General features: G+C 42.0%; 1 protein-coding gene across 1 annotated transcript in view; it reads right to left on the reverse strand.

The window, feature by feature from the left end:
- FBN2 (fibrillin 2) overlaps positions 1–12,632 on the reverse strand; it is a 526,098-nt gene that overhangs the window by 143,995 nt on the left and 369,471 nt on the right. Inside the window, 2 exon segments of the mRNA XM_030191959.1 lie at positions 6,644–6,763; positions 10,535–10,660. Coding sequence (XP_030047819.1) covers positions 6,644–6,763; positions 10,535–10,660 — 246 coding nt within the window.

Genomic DNA, 12,632 nt, shown 5'->3' on the forward strand with positions numbered 1-12,632 from the left:
AGAATGCGGCATCCAGCAGCAGCACTATAAGCCACTCATGTTGGCATCGCAAGAACTGAGCACATGTGTGGTGCTGAGTCAGCAGCTCAAAGTGGTCCTGCTGAAAGTTCAGACTTGGGGAAGGCTCTACATTTCTTCTACTGGCAGGACTTGGTGATCCCCGCCAGCTAAGGTATGTTTAATTTTAATTTTGGTGGGGGATTAGGGGAAGAGAAAGAAAAGAAAATGGGGTGTTCAGTGCCCACCCATGTCAAATGTTGCCCCTTCCCCCTCCCAAAAATAGATTCCTTTCTGGCTACCCCACTGGTTTGGGCAGGGTCGCTCTCCCACTTTTATTCTATTTTCTTTTTCCTACCTTGGAAAAACTGGCCATTAAATTTTACACATTGGGTGGGGCAGGAAGGGGGCCTACAGACCTAGTCGGGGGGGGGGGGGGGGGGGGGAAGGGAGAAAGGAAATTCTTTTTAATGTGGGTCCTGGCCTGATATTCAGTTGGGACCTGCGTAACTTTCTTATGCGGGCCCTGGTTGAATATTGTCCGGACCTGCATAAGCTCCGGCAGCCAGCCTGCCGTCATTTGGCCCTCGATATTCAGTTCCGGTGTCCGGACATGGTCCAGCACTGAATATTGGGAACTAAACTAGCCGTCGATAGTAGGTGTTTAAAAAAGTGCTCACCACCACTGACTGAATATTAGAGGGAATGTGCCTAACATTTAGATGTGTGCTCTTAAACCAGATACAGAGCTGGTGTAAGTGCAAATGCTAAATCTGGCAACTACCTGTGTATCTTACAGTAAGTTACGTGCATGTACGGGAGTCCCACCTATATGCCCTGCCCATCCTTATGCTTGCTTGCAAATACACACTAGGTACATTTATCTCTCTCATTCTAAAACTTGGTCCTACATTTATGTGCTGAGTGAATGTAAAATAAAATACTAGCACTTATGTGTGTAAGTGCCAGCTGGGCACTAAGTAGTATTCCATATATTTAGCGCATAACTCGCTTTTGAAAGGAATTCATTGAATGATGCTGAAAAAAAATTGAGCACTAAGCGCTATTCTATAAAGGGAACGCACCTTTTATAGAATTATAGTGTTCAGCATAATGTTTTGACACCATACTTACGCCTGCTAAAAGCAGCTGTAAATGCCAGGGCCCAACTGAGGCACGCTTAGGATGAATTCTGTAATTCCGCACGCAACGTTTTGACACACCCACAATACGCCCCCTTGCTAAACCCCCTTTTCAGATATGCGCTATGAGAGTTAGGCGCTGAGCTTTATAGAATAGCCTGCAGTCAGTTGCATGTGAACATTTTAATTGATGCCAATTAAGTGCAATAATTGGTTGTTAGCTAGTTAAGGGCTCTTGATCAATTAAGCAGCGTGTGCAAACTTGGGCGCTATACATAGAATCCAGGGATTAATGTACTGCCAGGAGGCCTACAGGTGAGTTGGACATTAGCGGAGCATGGACGGGTCCAACATTTATGAACATAACTTACAGAATACTGTAAGTTATGAGCTAAAGTACTTTATTTACGTGCCCACTATGATGCAAGAGGGTATACCTAAATATTGGCATATAAATGCCTACTTACACTAGTATTTTATAATTTAATCTGGGCATCTAATTTTTGGTGCTCTTTATAGGTTCACCATTTCTGAGCATGTACGTGACAGAACTGGGTGAGGGAGATCAGTCATTGTTAGATTTGGAAAGCTAACATACTACTACTACTTAGCATTTCTAAAGCGCTACTAGAGATACGCAGCGCTGTACAATTTAACATAGAGGGACGGTCCCTGCTCAAAGAGCTTACAATCTGAATGGTCATGTTCAGTAACATCCAACAGAAGACTCCTGAGGCACGACTCGTGTTGAGTCTTTGGACGTTTTAATAAACTTTTCATATTTTACATATCGTCTAGCTTCCCTGTTTTTGTTACCTTCACTGTATTTGGAGTGGCTCTTTATAGAATTATATGTCCAGGCCCCTTTTGCAATTACACACTACAGCGTTCCAAAACAGTGCCTAAGTGTAGTTACGTGTGTAACTGCTGTTTTTTCCCACCTTTTAGTTATGTGACTATCATTTTAGCGTGCAAGTGACGTAACTAATTGGAGCAGGAAAACTATATAGAATGAGGAGGTAAGTGGAATTTGCAGAATTGTGCTTAGGTGCATAAATGCTAAGTATTTCAACATTTGCGTGTGTAACACATGCAGAAGTCTGAGCACATAGGTATAGAGTTTCCCTTACAGAATGTAATTTTACAACCGAGCACCATAGTTAGGTGCCTATGTAAGTGCTAATTTATAAAGACAAGGTGGTGCCTACTTGCCTTTATAACATAGTAGCATATGCGGCAGAGAATACACCTTGAATATAGGGGCAATCACTTACCCCTGCTTGAAAGGTGTTGGAAATGAAGGTGTATAATTTACACGCATACATGTGTAGATTAAGGTATTTAATAATCTACACTGATAAACATAACTCCACCCATGCTGTGCCCAAACTCTGCCCTTGTGTATACCCACAGGAAAATTACATTCTCTCATGTCATGATGCATAGTTTTATGCTGATTGGTATTTTAGGAGAGGTCATTCGTGTGCTATGTGGCTACATCCACATGGGACCAACTTTATAAAATACCTTCTACAGGGAAATAGTGCCGAGTGTTGAAGTATGTGCAATGGCATGAATGCATGTGCTGTTCCTATCACCACTGGCCAGTGGTGTAGCTACGTGGGGCCAGAGGGGCCTGGGCCCCCGTAGATTTGGCCCTGGACCGCCTGACGACGACCCTCTCGACCCCCCTCCTGCCGCCAGCCCACCGTTGCCTGCCTGTGCTGGAGGGGGACCACAAGCCTTTTGCGAGAAGAAGAGGACCTCGGCTGGCGGGGGTTGGGGTCCCCCGCCAGCAAAGGCAGGCGACGGCGGGCTGGCGGCGGGAGGGGGTTGAGAGGGTCGTCGGTGGGGGGGGGCAAAGTTGGTGGTGGCGGTGGCGGGGGGGATGGGTGTCAGCAATGGCGGGGGGGGGGGGGGCGGCGGCGCTGGGGGGGAGGGCTAAAATGTGCCCCCTCACCTCGGGCTCTGGACCCTCCTCCCGCCGAAGTCTGGCTACGCCCCTGCCACTGGCATAGTCAAATATAAGAATTACATTGTTTTCAGGTGAGAAGTTAAATATTGAGAATCATTCTAGAGTGTTGGGAGTTATTCTAGATTCTACTTTGTCTTTTGAAAAACAGATTAATGCCCTTAGCAGAAGATTCTTTTTTAAGCTTTGACAACTACAGGCAATAAGATCTTCATTAATGAAGGAAGATTTTAGAACCATTGCTCAAGCAGTCTTGCTCTCACAATTAGAGTATTGTAATTCACTTTGCCCCCATATTTTGACAAAGCAGTTGAAACGTTTACAACTGATGCAAAATACAGCCATAGGATTAATTAGTGGTATCGGGCGAATTAAAAGTGTGACTCTCATTTTTCGAGATTATCATTGGCTAATGATTTGTAAACATATAGATTTTAAGATTCTTTGTCTGATTTTTGAATCAATATTCAGTTTGAATTCTGAGGGCCTACGTGACCTGTTGGTATTTCCATCTGTAGGCAGAAAATTAGGCTTCTTGCAAACTCTGAAATTAGGTTTTTCCTCTTTGATTTAAATCTGTTTTTGAGGCCACTTTTCCTTTTATTGTGGCTAGATAGTGGAATTGAAACTAGCGCCTTCTTACTTTTCTTTTAGGAAAATGTAAAATGTTAAAAAACCCATTTATTTGAACAATAACCTTATTTAGTTATTCTGTTTGAGTGTTATTTCCTCCTTGTTATTGGAGTTCTCTGTATTAATGTAAACCGCTTTGAATCCTTTTTGGAATAACTACAGTATAGAAAACGCTGATAGTATAGTACAGTATGGTATAGTATAGTATGGTACAGTTGGCACATGGTCTTGGTGAAGTGCAGATGGAGTTTGCATTATACATGCAGAATATAAATACATTAATCTATGTGTGAATTTACATAATCTCCATGCAAACTTTTATACCTACTCATATGCAGGTGTAAATATATGCATCTGTATTCAAGGTGCAATTTCTGACATTTCTGCTATATTTTATAAAGACATGAAGGCACCTACTTGTCCTTTAAGAACATTACCTTCTAGTAACCCCATACTTAGGACTATCCTCTTTCAGAAGAGGAGTTCCCAGTGGCAATGCTGGAAAGAGGCTTGTAACTACACACATTCTTTTGTGTCATGAACAGTAGGCCTATCAGCAAAAATGAGCTGAAAACTGGGACTACATCTGCTGGTAAGAGATCCTGCAGACTTTACACCACTGTGGACAGTTAGAAAATTACCCCCAAAGGGATGAGATACAGGGAGTCATGTCCTTCAAGGACAGAAACATGCCTCTCCAGGTATAATGCTTGACTGCAATAACGGAAACACTCAAGGTTGACATGAATGTGGATCAGGAGAGGAGCAAGGGTGACATCCTTGTGATCTGCCATGTGGTGAATGAAAAATGGAGATCGGAATTCATTCATAAACATATGTCTACATCAAATAAACAAGGCAGTGAGAAGCTGCATGATCTCAGCATAATCAAAAACATCAAAATTTGGGGCTTTGAGCTCATAGTACTATTGTGTCATGGAAATGATATGCTCAGCCTTTGCCAGGGAAGGGAGGTGGGGGATAAGGGATGAAGGTGGGAGGAAGATCACCACTGCAGTGGCTACCCAAGTGCTACTGAGGGTCTTCTCCGAGGAGCTTCCAGGTTCTAGGCAAATCAGTGAGGAGAGGAAGAAAAAGAAGATCAAAAATAAAAGGAAACTTGAAAAGCCAGCCTTAATTTGGGCTATATAGTCTAGTGACTGTATGGTTAATTGGACTTCAGTTGGATAAGTAAGGGCTGGAGAGAAGACTCTTGTTTCCATAGCTTTGGAATGTGTCTGAAAATCAATTCAGGAATAAATATGGGCTGCACTTCAGTTCTGGCAAACAGAAAACATATGCTGTTTTTCAGGAAATCACAAGCCTTGTTATGTATTTCTTATGACTCTTTCCTCCCCCCTCCCCCCAAAAAAAGAAATTATTGGAAGCAGGGCTGAGAATTTCTACTTCACAAATCTACAACAGTAGACATTGCTAACATCCATTCTGTGCATTGTTTGCCAAAGACTACAGTTTTGCAGACAGTGTATAAACTGTCACAATGCCTACTTTTGACATTTATGAACAAAAAGTCCTGAAAATCCCAAAATAAAGCTCATTTTTAAACAACTCTTCCTCAGTTTGTCTAAATGAGAACAAAACTCCTGTCCACACTGAGCTGACCTTAGTCACAAGCATTGCTCTTAGACATCAAAGATAGTACAAGCATTGCACTTTGTCTCGATCAAGCCTATGTGATATGACACTGGAAGTTGTGCAAAAATTATATCTAGGAGTAAAACTGTGGGACAACCCGAATACATCCAAAACTACTCCAGAAAATAGTGCTGTGACACTTAAAGTTGGTCAGCAAATCTGCAAGGACAACAAAAAAAAAAGGAAGTAAAAAACCTCACTCATCGTGAGATGTAGAAAAAAAGTGAGGATGAACCAAGGAGGAATACCAAACAACTTTATTAGGGTTTCCAAAATTGGAAACCCTAATAAAGTTGTTTGGTATTCCTCCTTGGTTCATCCTCACTTTTTTTCTACACTACAACATACAGCAAATCTGCATGGCATGAGAATTTTGTAAAAGTAAAGATAGGTGGGTCAATATTCAGCTAGAAGTGGCCATTGTTTTTCTGGGCATGACAGTTTTATCCCCGGATATTCAATGCCAGGCCATGTCTGGGCACCAGCACTGAATATCAAGACGTATGCGACCGGCTAACACTTATGCAGTTAAGTGCAATAGTCAGCACTTAACCACATAAAGTGAATTGTATAAATATAGGACTGTGTTTTATGCAGCCCTATTTATGCGGTTACCTTTATACTATGATATGTAGTTCTTATAGACCGCTAAGTTCCAATTCAGATTCTAAGCGAGGTACAATAAGAATAACCCTGTAGTCCAGGGGAACTACACTGAATATTGGCACTTAAGTGCCAACTCCGCCTCCGGACCGCCCACAAATTAGTCAGTTTTGGCTTAGGCACTCACTGCAGATATTCAGTGGCACTAGACATGGCTGCTGAGAGGGGGGGGGGGGGGGCGGGGGAGCAAAATGTCCCAGGCCCGGCCTCCAAGTGGGGGGAGGGGGCGGGCTCTTCAAGCTTCTTCCTGCCTGCCTGCTTCTGGGTCTGCCCTCTTCCCTGCTCCTGCGTGTCACCCAGGACTCGGATGACTGCATGAGTGAGATATCACGTTAATACAATATTCCAGGTCCCGAATCTCAGCACAGACAGGAGCAGTAGAGGACAGACCATGGAAGCAGGCAGGCAGAACAAGGCTTGCCGGTGCTGGGCCCCCCTATTGAAGGCAGAGACAGAAAGGTAAGGGGTGGGAGGGAGCGGCAGCGCGGCAGTTCACTTCTGCCCCAGGTCCAGCTGTGTCTCTCGGCAGCCCTGCCACTAGAATGATTAGGAGATACAGCACTACAGAAGATAGTCTTACCAATACAAATATCACTTTTCACTTCATAGCCTGGAGGACAGATGCATCTGAATGAACCTTCCAAGTTTTGGCACGTGCCAGGTGAACAAGACCCAGGAAAAGCCACACACTCGTTGATATCTTAGGAAGAGAAAACAAAACATAAAAAAAGAGTGAAACCTATAACTCTCAATAAATGGACTCTAGTATCACGTTTCATGCAGACCAGTTTCAGAATTTAGGGAAGGACTCTGCTAACGGACAATGAGATGATGTACGTAATTCTGGAAAGAAAACTATTACATTTAATTAGCAACCACTGAGTGCTCACTTTTTTTCTGGAAAGACACTTGAAAAAAAAGATATGTTTGATAGTCTTCGTATTGAATAACCCATCATTTTCTTACATTTATCCTGTCTTTTTTCATGCACTACTTGCAATGGAAGCACATCTTCAGAAAATCACAAGTTCAGTCCAATGTTAAGAATAACAGGATCAGAACCAGGATTTCCAAATTTGGAGGCACACAGAGATAAGGTCACAGAGAGAGTCAGAGGAGAGACTTGGTTTCTCCTATCCAATCACAGAAAAAAAATGATGGCAGGAAAAGACGAGATGGCCTATCCAGTTTGCCCATCCATACCATCTACTATAGTTTCCTATCCCTTACAGATGCTCTGTGCTTGTCCCAAGCTTTCTTGAATTCTGATGCAGTCTTTGTCTTTACCACCTCTGCTGTGAGGCCATTCCATGCATCCACCATTCTTTCCATATCCTTAGATAACTCCTGAGTTTGGGTTGTCAAATGCATCCAAATTCACCTGACAGAAATGGTTTTCAAGGGGGACGATGCAGAGCAACTAAATCTCGGTGAACCTGGAAGACGTAATGAGCCAAATCAACAAATTAAAGGGTAGTGTAATACCTGAACTGGATGGCATGCACCCTAGGGTACTGAAAGAACTCAAACATGAAATTGCTGATCTGCTGTTAGTGATCTGTAATCTGTCCGTAGTACCTGAAGATTGGAGGGTGCCAATGTAATGCTAAATTTTCAAAAGGGTTCCGGGATGATCCTGGAAATTACAGACCAGTAAGCTTGACTTCAGTGCTGAGCAAAATAGTGGCAAATATTATAAAGAATTAAATTATGGAACACACAGAAAAACATAGTTTAATGGGACAGAGTCAGCATGGATTCAGCCAAAGGAAATCTTGACTCACCAATTTACTTCCTTTCTTTGAAGGCGTGAATAAACATGTGGGTAAAAGTGAGACAGTTGATGTAGTGTATCTAGATTTTTAGAAAGCTTTTGATAAAGTTCCTCATGAGAGAATACTGAGAAAATTAAAGAGTCTAGACCTAGTCCTTAGTGGCATGCATGATCTGGTGCGGGAGGTAATGGTGATGGGGCCACTCGATAACAGTGATTATAATATGATCAGACATTAGCTTTGGGATAAATACACACAGGAAAATCCAATACGTTAGCATTTAACTTTCAAAAAGGAGAATATGATAAAATGAGAAGAATGGTGAGAAAAAAAACTTTGAGGAGCGGCTCACAAAAGTGAGGACATTATAATGCCTTTGTATCGTCCATGGTGCGACCGCACCTCGAATATTGTGTTCAATTCTGGTTGCCTTATCTCAAAAAAGATAGTGGAATTAGAAAAGGTACAGAGAAAGGCGACAAAAATGACAAAGGGGATGGGACGACTTTCCTATGAGGAAAGGCTGAAGCATCTAGGGCTCTTCAGCTTGGAGAAAAGACCGCAGAGGAGAGATGTGATAGAGGTCTATAAAATAATGCGTAGAAAGGGTAGACATGAATTATTAGTTTACTCTTTCCAAAAATACTAGGACTAGGGGGCATGCAATGAAGCTACAAAATAGTAAATTTAATACAAATCGGAGAAATTTATTTTTCACTCAATGTGTAATTAAACGCTGGAATTCGTTGCCAGAGAATGTGGTAAAGGCGGTTAGCTTAGCGGGGTTTTATAAAAAGGTCTAGTTGGCTTCCTAAAGGAAAAGTCCATAGACCATTATTAAATTGACTTGGGGAAAATCCACTACTATTTCTGAGATAAGCAGCATAAAATTTATTGAACTTTTTCTGGATCTTGCCAGGTATTTGTGACCTGGATTGGCCACTCTTTGAAACAGGATGCTGGGTTTGATGGACCGTTGGTCTGTCCCAGTGTGGCAATACTTATGTACTTATGAGGCAATGTTCTGTTATGGATTAGGAACTGGTTATTGGACAGAAAACAGAGGGTAGGGTTAAATGGCTATTTCTCTCAGTGGAGGAGAGTGAATAGTGGAGTGCCGCAGGAGTCTCTGTTGGGACTGGTGCTATTTAACATATTTATAAAAGATATGGAAATCGGAATGATAAGTGAGGTGATTAAATTTGCAGATGACACAAAACTACTCAAAGTTGTTGAAACACATGTGGACTATGAAAAATTACAGGAGGATTGGGCATCCAAATGGCAGATAAAATTTAATGTGGACAAATGCAAAGTGATGAACACTGGGAAGAATAATCCAAATCATAGTTACCTGATGCTAGGGTCCACCTTGGGAGTCTACTACTACTACTATTTAGCATTTTTATAGCGCTACAAAGTGTACGCAGCGCTGCACAAACATAGAAGAAAGACAGTCCCTGCTCAAAGAGCTTACAATCTAATAGACAAAAAAATAAAGCAAGCACCCAAACAAAAGATCTAGGTGTCATTGTAGATAATAGCTGAAATCTTCTGCCCAGTGGCGGTGGTGGCCAAAAAAAGCAAACAGGATGCTAGGACTTATTAGGAAAGGGATGGTAAATAAGATCAAGAATACTATAATGCCTTTGTATCATTCCATGGTGCGCTTTCACCATGAGTGTTGTGTTCAATTCTGGTTGTCATATCTCAAAAAAGATTTGCAAGAGGCTCATTTTCAAAGCACTTAGCCTTCCAAAGTTCCATAGGTTTCTGTGGAACTTTGGAAGGCTAAGTGCTTTGAAAATATGCCTAATAGTAAAATTAAAAAAGGTTCAAAGAAGAGCGACCAAAATGATAAAGGAGATGGAACTCCTCTCATATGAGGAAAGGATAAAGAGGTTAGGGCCTTTAAGCTTGGAAAAAAGACGGCTGAGGGGAGATATGATTGAGGTCTACAAAATCCTGAGTAGTGTAGAACTGGTAAAAGTGAATTGATTTTTTACTCTTTCAAAAAGTACAAAGACTAGTGGACAGTCAATGAAGCTACATGGAAATACTTTTAAAACAAATAGAAGGAAATATCTTTTCAGTCAATGAATAGTTAAGCTCTGGAACTCATTGCCAGAGGATGTGGTAACTGTGGTTAGCATATCTGAGTTTAAAAAAAGATTTGGACACGTTCCTGGAGGAAAAGTCCATGGTCTGCTATTGAGATAGACATGGAGAAGCCACTGCTTGCCCTAGGATTGGTAGCAAGGAATGTTGCTAATATTTGGGTTTCTGCCAGGTACTTGTGACCTGGATTGGCCACTGTTGGAAAACAGGCTACTGGGCTAGATGGATCATTGTTCTGACTCAGAATGGCTATTGTTATGTTCTTATGTGTGGTTGAGGGGGGACAGACTTTCAATCAGATTTGTCTGGATAACTACTAAATGATCTGGACAAATCTTTGGCATATCAGCCGCTGTGTCTTTGGTAAGAGAGCTTGGATGAGTTATTTTAATGGCATGGGCAAACATTTTTCCAGGACTCAAAGTTTCTCACTACAGGTCCTGGTTTCTAAAGAGATGTTCGCTCCTTTTAGGATATCCATTCTGTCACAGGAGTTGGAAGGTGAAGCCTGTTGACCACAAAAGGAAGAATTGTTTTAAGTGACTAAAATGGTATACTCTGGTTTGCTTTATGCTTACCTATGCAGTTTTTGCCATCCAGGGTAAGTTCATAACCTTCATTACATAAGCAATTGAAGGAGCCAATTTCATTAAAGCACTGCCCATTCCTGCACACCTGACCAAAGGAGCTGCATTCATCAATATCTGTTGGGAAATAAGAGCATGAGAACATCACTGAAAAACCTTTAGGGCACAGTATGAAGATCAATAAACAACAGAATCCCCCCCCCCCCCCTCAATATTCAGCGCTATTTAACCGGCTAGGAATGGCTATCCGTGAATATTCAGCAAGAGATAGCCGGTTATCTTCCGCTGAGTATTCCCAGTCAGCGCTTAACAGCTACCTGGTTATATCAAGTGATACAACTGGCTATCCGCTGATATTCAGCGCATCACCAGGGCGCTGAATATTGGCTTGGCCGGTTAAGTTTAAACCAGCCAAAATGAAACCAGATATTCAATGCTGGTCACCGGAAACAGCCCAGCATTGAATATCAGGTCTCACCGATGACCGTGGGAGTTAGTTAGGCCTGCCTCCTGCAGACTGAATATCGGCCTCATAGTGCCTAAAACACATGGCAGGACAGAACAGAGCAGGGCAAATTCTGCTTATGAGGGACAGTTCAACCACTAATGGGCATGGAAAGCAAATCTCATTCTCATTTTAGAATAGTACTGCATAATTCCTTCTTAAAACACACTGTCTCATCCTCTCATCCCAAAACAATACATTCAAACCCACAACTATAAGAATACCAAACTACACCCTCCCTATCTTACACAGCCTGAAAATCCTTGGCGTTACTATCGACCATAACCTCTCACTTGAGAGCCAAGTTAACTCTATAACCAAGAAAATGTTCCACTCAATGTGGAAACTCAAACACGTGAAACCATACTTCCTGAGGAAAATATTTTGCAGCTTGATACAATCAATTGTACTAAGCCATGAAGACTACTGCAATGGACTCTACGCAAGATGCAAAGAACAACTCATTAAGAAACTACAAACTGCCCAAAATACAGCAGCCAGGCTTATATTTGGTAAAACGCGATTCAGAGGCTGGAAATAGACGTGTGTTCTACAACAATGCATGTAACTTAATTGGTTAACTAGCTAATCAGTGCTGTCAATTAGATGTTAACAAGCAACTACCAGAAGTAATTGGCATTAAGATTTACGCGCACCACTCGCTAAGCTTATTCTGTAATTTGGTACGCCTAAAATCTAAGTCGCATAGTTGGACGGGGGCAAGGTCATGGGTGGGGCATGGGTGTTTCTAAAATCTATGTGTCTTGTTATAGAAAACACTCGCTCTGCGCCTAATTTAGGCATCAGGATTTACGCCAAGTAAAACATGGCGTAAATGGCCACGACTAAATTTGGTCGCACGGAGAGGTGCTCAGTGCGTATTCTATATACTACATGGAAATTTAAGTCTATTCTATAAAATTTAGGCATACTTTAGAGAATATACCTATGCAACATATATAGAATCTAGCCCTAGATACCTAAAACCCACAGCGTGTAACCCAAAAAGGGGCATGGCCATGGGTGAGTCAGGGGTATTCTGAATATTTACGCGCAGTGTTACAGAATTATGGGTCAGTGAATCCAACTTGGGCACCAGGATTTACACCACATTTCAGCAGGTGTATGTCTGGCGCCCAGACTTGGGTGCAAACATCGGTGCTAGGCACGATTCTATAACTGGTGCATACTCTTTTTCCCCACACTTATTGACTATAATGTCCACCTGGTGGGCCTCCCAAAACTGGGCTGCCAGTTGGCCATCACCATTATATTGTTTTTAACGTTACTTCTCTGTTTTGAGATTCTGTGGGTTGGATTGAGGTAATAAATGTGTAGCACGATACCAACTTGTCCCTCTGTTTTTTCTTGAGAGGCACAACCTGGAGCCTGCTACTAATCTGCTTGTGTGTTTAAGGTGATTTATTTATTTATAGCATTTATATCCCACAATATTCCCACCCATGGGCAAGCTCAATGTGGCGTACAACAGTCTATAAAAACATACAACAATTCAGCACACAAACAATCAATGTCGTAAGAGAGAAAGGGAAATAGCTAAGGAGGATGTCATGTAGGATGGGC

Source organism: Microcaecilia unicolor, chromosome 2 (assembly GCF_901765095.1).
Source record: "Microcaecilia unicolor chromosome 2, aMicUni1.1, whole genome shotgun sequence".
Lineage (NCBI taxonomy): Eukaryota > Metazoa > Chordata > Amphibia > Gymnophiona > Siphonopidae > Microcaecilia > Microcaecilia unicolor.